This window comes from Bubalus kerabau, chromosome 17 (assembly GCF_029407905.1).
Source record: "Bubalus kerabau isolate K-KA32 ecotype Philippines breed swamp buffalo chromosome 17, PCC_UOA_SB_1v2, whole genome shotgun sequence".
In the NCBI taxonomy this organism is placed as follows: domain Eukaryota; kingdom Metazoa; phylum Chordata; class Mammalia; order Artiodactyla; family Bovidae; genus Bubalus; species Bubalus kerabau.
Genome location: NC_073640.1, coordinates 66,284,475 through 66,292,159, shown reverse-complemented (window position 1 = coordinate 66,292,159; position 7,685 = coordinate 66,284,475). Strand labels below are relative to the sequence as shown.

General features: G+C 44.9%; 1 protein-coding gene across 1 annotated transcript; it reads right to left on the bottom strand.

Moving 5' to 3' along the window:
* Nucleotides 1-3,186: 3,186 nt before the first annotated feature.
* Nucleotides 3,187-4,958, bottom strand: LOC129631172 (solute carrier family 2, facilitated glucose transporter member 3-like). Its single transcript, XM_055551997.1, has one exon. It carries the CDS (start codon nt 4,588-4,590, stop codon nt 3,187-3,189), a length of 1,404 nt encoding a protein of 467 aa, XP_055407972.1. The 5' UTR covers nt 4,591-4,958.
* Nucleotides 4,959-7,685: the final 2,727 nt, after the last annotated feature.

Sequence of the window (7,685 nt, the reverse complement as noted above, 5' to 3'; positions counted from 1 at the left end):
CTATGGGGTCACACAGAGTCGGACATGACTGAGTCGACTTAGCAGCAGTAGCAGCAGCAGACATAGATGAGGAGGTTATGCTCTGTAGAAGAAACAAGGCACAAAGCCATCAAGAACGTCATCTGCCCTTGGCCCTGGAGTCCAAGTCCATAGCGCAATGGAGTTGTGAGGGGCAGGTGATAAAAGGACATACGGGGCAAGCTCTCAATCTCCGAGCTTTGGTTTCTACAAACACAAATGAAACTTTTAATACATTTCAAAGTTATTGGAAGTGTAAGAGGATTGAGGGGAGCAAATCATGTTGCATCAAAAAGTGCCACATTACTGAAATGGAAACAAACATTTTAAGATGGCAAAATTTATGCTCTGTGGTATGTTACTATCATTTCCTAAATTGCTGCCATAGTAAACAATAGAGCCAGCTTCACAGAGTTGTGGGTTGGACCACACCTGATCGTAATTTAGTATAAATCACCATACAGTCGTCTCTGAGGTATAACAATCTGGGGGTCCTCAAGTCCCTTACATCATCCCCGTGTCCACAGAGGAGTCCGCAGATACAGAGGGTCAACAGCATACAGGAGACTGACATCAGTATTTACATCACAAACCCTGTATAAGGGGAATCGTTACTATTTTTTCTTTCTTTCTTTTTTTGAAAGCAAGCAACATAATTTATTAAGTATGCAAGGCAACGCACTAAGGCTTTTCCATTTCATCTGCACATAATAAATGAGTACGGCTATTTTCATTTGTACAAAACTCTCGTATAAGAAACTTATTTAGGTTACAACAAGTACTGAGCAGCCACACGGTGTTTAAAGCTGATTTATTGTTACAGAGGAAGGTTCCCCCCAACCCCACCCCCCCACACAAAGCCAAGCCTGTGATGTTATATATGCACATTCAGAACTTTATTTCAAAACAAAGAACTGTGGCAACAATAATAGAAAAAATCCATTTGGAAATTATTCACAACCTGGTCACTGAGAACTGGGGAACATTCCATGCTGCACCACTGCCAACCTGCTGGTCTGAGGAGTCGGAGCAGAGGTGCAGCTGGAGGACAGTCCCCGGCCACAGCAAAGCCCTGTCCCAAGGCACTGCGAGTTTTGTACCCAAAGCCTCAGCAACCAGAGGGAATGGCGAGAACTTAGAACCAAAATACTGTCATAGGCGAGGGTTTGACTGAAGGGCTTGAAATATGTAAGCACCAAAGAAGCTAAGGGAGATCAAACAACATATGAAGGAGGGATGAAGAGCGCAGTCTCCACTTCTAAAAATACTGGATGATTCTGGAAGTGGCCGTAAATGTAATCCCTCCATCTCTGGCCACCCCAGATCTAGAAGCTTATTGTCCCCTTAAGAATGCCCCCCTCTCCCCCATGACGCCCTTCCAGCGCACCCAGGAGGCATCATGTCCTGGTCTCACACTCTTTCCTGTCTTCTCCTGCTGTCTGAGTGGAGAGTGAGTCCTCCACTCTCAGTCTCAACATTTAGGGAGTTCTCTCTGTCCTCTCCAACAAGGAAAGGCAGCCAGATGGGATGGAACTCTGAAGTTTAAAAGAAAACCATTAATGCAGATTCCATCCAGCAGAGGCAGTACTGTTTACATATACACGAATGAGTCTGAACACATTATACCCAACAGGGGCCTTAGGAACCTAACAAGATAACCAGCAACTGCTTCGTGACGGTGCACACAAGTTCACACTCACGTGTGGGCCTTGCCGCACATCCACACAGACTGTCACGTGTGGTCTACAGGAAAGTTCAAGTCCCTCAGGGGGCACCTGACGTAACACCATGGTAACGTGGTAACAGGGGTAACTTGACATGGTAAACTGACATAAACAAGCATGAGATGACCCTCATGTAATAACACACATCAACGGGATAATAACTGTTCAGGAAAAACAATCGTCTTCCAGCGCTGAGGTTACAAATTCCAAGTTAGCTATAAACATCTCTAAGTTCTTTTAAAGCTATGGCTTAAAGCAAAATAAAAATCAACATCTAAAATCCTCTAAACAACAAACTGAAGAAATAATGAACCTCTACCAAGAACCAAGATTTTTGGTTGCTCACTTGGGAGGCTCTCCCACCAGACGGATGATAGGAATATTTTTTTTTTAAAGTGAGTTCACTACAGAGAAGGAAGCTGCTTGGTCCAGTGAGGGGAGAGAGGATTTGTAGAAATAACCATCCCTTCTCTGGACTCCATCCAAAATTAGAACCCATAAACCCCTATTAACTACAATGCCCACCTTAGCAATAATCCTAGATTTCAAGTAATACTACATATAATCTTAAATGAAGAAAAAAGTTCCAAAGGAAAGCAATAGCTTCTTTATACGGGCACATGACTTTTCTGAGAAAGTTGAGAGTTTTGATTGGGAGGATAGAAATTGTTAAGAGGCAACGTGCAAACTTCACACACCCCATCATGCATCCTCCAATCATGCATGACCTTTCTCCCTAAATCTTTCCCTTCTTATTGCACCTTAACCTCTTCAGTATAAAATCTTCCACCCTTGTAACCTCTCCTGAAGCACCTCCCTCTAACCTCAATTTCCTTATGCTTTCATTATTTGGTAAAATTACTTTATATTAAAAAATAAATATTTATGCAATAAAACCAGAAGATAAATAAAACTCAAGTTAGCTTACTCAGTAGAGCTGTATGGAAGAGAAGAAGGAGCTCTTATGGAACCCCTCTCTGCCCCCTACTCTTGAGTGTACCTGCTTCCTGGTGAGTCTGAGGTTGGAGGAATGGTACCTTCTAGCCCACTCCCCAAAATGCCTTGAGGCAATTTTAGAAACTAAGGGAGCAGGAACTGGCCAGGTTGTCACATACCAAGTGGCCAATCCCTTTTGAGATGAAGGTAGGTTTACTTGGTCTCTCCTGAGCTAAAGAAAATGTCCAAGAAATGAAATTTTCAAAAGCCATTGCCGACAACGACTAACCCCAGCCTTGGGATCCTCTGAGCGCCCATCGAGTGTGTGGATGAGAAAGGAATGGAGTAGCAGCATTGAGAAACAGTCCTGGGTTACAACCTGATGAGGTCAAGGCTGCTTTTTGTGACGGGAGGGAGGTGGGTAGGAGGCATGTCTTAGGCGTTGGTGTCCCCCATGGGCTGGATGCTCCATGATGGGGCCTTTCTCACCACGGGTTCCAGTCTGCACCTACCCTTCAAAGGCTCGTGTAATTTCCTCAAAAGTCCTGCCACGGGTCTCAGGAACTTTGAAGAAGGTGAAGACCCAGAAGATAATGAGGAAGATGGTGAAGAAGATGAAAACGTGGGCGCCTAAGTAGAATGAGGCCAAGGGGAAGGTCTGTCCAACCAAAAAGTTGGAGGTCCAGTTAGAACAACCAGCCACTGCCATGGCAGCCGGGCGGGGTCCCTGGCTGAAGAGTTCAGCCACAATAAACCAGGGAATGGGGCCTGGGCCAATTTCAAAGAAGGCCACGAAGACCAGGATGGCCCCAATACAGATAAAGCTCATCCAGCTATAACCATTCTTTAGTAACAAAGAAATCGTAATGAGGATGGAACAAAAAGCCATCCCTCCAAGGCCAGTCAGGTGTAGAGTCTTCCTCCCAGCCCTTTCCACCAAGAACACAGACACCACAGTGAAGATGGTGTTGACCACACCTATGCTGATAGTGGCATAGACTGGCTCCTGGACACCTGCATCTTTGAAGATTCCTGTCGAGTAGTAGATCACTGCATTGATCCCAGAAAGCTGCTGGGAGAGCTGGAGCATGATGGAGACAATGATGGGTTTCCGGTAGTTGGGGGCACGGAAGAGCTCTAGCACTGTGACCTGCTTCTCCCGAGACATCCGCACACTCTCATCCTTCATCTCCTGGATGTCCTGAGCCACATTCTCGGTGCCCCATAATCTCTGGAGGACCTCCTTTGCCTTCTCCTCCTCCTTTCTGTTAATGAGCAAGAATCTAGGACTTTCAGGGCAAAATGGAAGGGCAGTGCACTGGATGATGGCTGGTATGATGGTGAAGACCAGGAGCAGAGGCCAGAGATCTTTAGTCCCCAAGATGACTTTTAGACCAAAGATCTGGGCCACCAGAATTCCAATAACGATGCCCAGCTGGTTGAGAGTACCAAAGGCACCCCGCAGGGCAGTAGGTGAGATCTCTTCAATGTACATGGGCACAAATCCTGTGCAGAGTCCGCAGAAGAGGCCAATAACCAGTCGGCCCATGATCAGCATTTCAACCGACTCTGCCATTTTGCAGAATCCCATAAGGCAGCCGCCAGCTATGGCCAACAGGTTGACAATAAACATTGAATTGCGCCTACCAAATCGGTTGACAAAGAGTCCGATGGAGAAGGAACCGATCATACCACCCACGGAGAAGATGGCCACGGACAAGGACCACAGGAATGTGAGGAGCATGCTGGACGGGGGGGTTCCTGACGACTTTTCCAAAGTGTAATTGAGAAAGTCCTTTATGATCTCCTCAGGAGCATTGATGACTCCAGTGTTGTAGCCAAATTGGAAAGAGCCTATGGTAGCAACTGAGATGGTGAAGATCAGAGGTGTGGTGACCTTTGCGGTCCCCATGGCCCTAATTTAATTCTTTTCAAATCTTCAATAAAGATCTAGGAGTGGGACTCCAGAGACCCCTCTTCCAGGCAGCAAAACCTCCAAAATGCCCTCTCTGGGTGGCAAGTTTTCCTCCAGGTCCTCAGTCTATTATTTCTATATTAAAGAGTCTAAGAAGAGTCTCACAACCTCTAGACTTGATCCAATCCCCCTCTCTCCACCTCTTCTCACACAAACACAACAGCTCTCAGTTTCTTCTGCTTTCATCTGGAAAATGGGTCTCTCCACCCTCAGGCTGGAGCCAGGCTGACCCTCCTGCACTCTGGGATTGCAGGGGTCTCTTTGGGAGGATGTGAACTCGGCGCCCTGTCTCCTGCAGAAAAGGGTAACCCGAGACTTACTGGATCCTTGGAGCAGAGCCTGGAGCACTGGGTCGGTCAGGGAGGCTGAGGTTAAGCCGTGCAGAGCTGGAGCTGAGACATCTCCAAGAACCGAAGCGGAGAGTCCTGAGCACAGAAAACAGTCCTCACCCCTGGGCTGTTGGGGTGGAGATGGGGCTGGGTGGGCGGGGAGCAGTGTTACTATCAGCCCTGACTTTCTGCGGTTGGCGGGGTGGTTCTGAGAGGTTTTTTAACGTGTGGTAAAATACCCATAACACAAAATTGACCATTTTAGCCATTTTTAAGTCTGCAGGTCAGTTGTGTTAAGTACCTCCAAATTTTGTGCAAACTTCAGAAGTTTTTCATCTTGCAAAAACATCAGTTCTGTTCCATTCAATAGTAATTCCCATTTCCCGTTCACAGTTCCTGGCAATTACCCTTCTACATTCTGTCTCTATGAATCTGCCCACTCCAGGTACTTCATTGTAAGTGGAGTCATTCCATATCTCTCCTTTCCTGCCAGGTTTATTTTACCTAGTTAAATGTCCGCAAGGTCATCCCTATTGTATCTTGTGTTAGAATTCCCTTTTTTTTTTTTAATGGTGAACAATAGTCTATTGTGGGTACCTACCATATTGGCTTATACATTCTTGATCAATGGAAAACTTGTGTTGCTTTCATGCTTTAGTTATTGTGAAACATGCTGTGAACAGGAATTTGCACATATCTCTTCCAGAGTGTGCATTCAATCCTTCTGCATACATCATCAAAAGTAGAATCACTGAATCAAACACTTGTAAGATTTTTATCTGCTTGTGATGGAGAAGATGTTCACATATTGAGGTATGGGGACATCGTTTTGACTTATAATACATGATTCAGCCTAAACTTTGTGTGAACGGAACCCTCACAGAATGTCTTCTTTAACAAGTGAGGTAAAGAGCATCTGTTTTGAAGATAAGGATGAGTAACTCCCTCCTCATGGCATGAGTGTCAGCACTCTCTGGGAGATAAGGCTCCCTTCCCAGTCACCAGGGAGCTGCCGTCTTGCTGTCTGTGTATGAAGTCTGTCTCTTTTGAAACCTTGAAGGAATACACCCTGTCATGTTGATGTATATGTCCTTTGCTTGGATGAGGTAGAATAATGAGCTGGATGACATGCTTCAGCAGAGCAGTTCCTCAGAACTATAGGGACACTGTCTCCCTTGCTGCAGTCCTCAATTTGGCTCAAAGAAAACTCTTTCCTATTTCAGTTATGTACTTTTCATTGATCATTTCTGTGGACACTTGAGATCAAGGACCTTAAGAAATATGAACTGTAAGACTTGAGATCCCACTCAACCCTGCTCCCTCCCAGTCCTCTTACATGACTCGTCTCCCCACAGTCTGCACCTGACCTGAGACACCCCAGTGTGGGGGCCTTCAAGCTCAGCTATGCACCAGCTTAACATGTCTGATGTGAATTCAAGTAACACAAACATTGAACAAGCACTGCACTTTGTTGAGTCTTGAACAGTTGATGGGAGAGGATAAAGGGGATGTGACTTGGTCTTCCTGAAGGAGTTCTGTCACTGGGAGAGCTGAGCACGGAGACAGAGAAGTGATACTTGATGTGAGAGGTCAGGAGCTCTGCTTCTCAAGAAGGAAAAGCCAGGAGCAGGAAGTGGAGTGGTGAGGGGGTGATGGTGTACTGCTAAAAGGGTTGGCTAGATTCTGACCTCCATCAGATGACCCACATGCTAAAACACTGAGCACAAACCAGCAACATGGGTCTTAAATATAAGTGGTTGACTATTACATTAACTTCTTTAAAAATTGAAGTATAGTTGATTTACATTATTGTCATTTTGTTTTTTAAAGCCAACCACACAAGATGGACTGAAGTAGATTAAGCTATTGTGGAGAGTTTTAGTTCTTTTTTTGGCTGCGTAGTATACCATCATATGTATATATATATACACACACACACACATAAAAATATTTATATGATATCTTCTTTATCCATTCATCTGACTCTCTTTTTTAAAAATTATTTACTTATATTACTTTTGGCTGTGCTGGGTCTTCCTTGTTGCACTTGGGCTTTTTCTAGTCTTAACAAGTGGGGGCTACTCTCTAGTTGCAGTGAACAAGCTTCTCATTGCAGGGGTTTTTCTTGTTGCAGAGCGTGGTTTCTAGCTGCAAGGGCCTTAGTATTTGCAGGATGTGGGTTCAGTAGCTGTGGTTCACAGGCTTAGTTTCCCCATGGCATGTAGGATTTTCCTGGACTAGGCATCTTATATCTGTGTACCCTGCATTGGAAGGTGAATGGACCACCAGGGAAGGCCTATCCATTCATCTGTTGATGGATACTTAGGTTGCTTCCATTTGTTGGCAATTGTGAATAATGCTGCTATGAACATTGAAGGGCATGCATCTTTTCAAATTAGTGTTTTTGTTTTTATTGGATATATGCCCAGGAGTGGACTTGCTGGGTCAGATGATAGTTCTATTTTTAGTTCTTTGAGAAACCTCCATATTGTGTTTTACAGTGTTTGCACAAATTCACATTCCCAACAACAGTGTATGAGGGTCCCCATCTGTCCAAATCTGCCTTCTGCTCTCCTGGGTTTTGTCTTCATATGTGGTACTGGAACTAATCCATCTTCCCAAAGTATGTCTCAATAACTGGCAAGTAGGTTTATGGTATTGGGTCATGATGTTACCTCCCCATTACAGAGTCAAGAGATCCAT

Excerpts from the sequence above, each read along its gene's own strand:
- LOC129631172 (XM_055551997.1), bottom strand. The coding sequence starts at position 4,590 with ATGGGGACCGCAAAGGTCACCACACCTCTGATCTTCACCATCTCAGTT.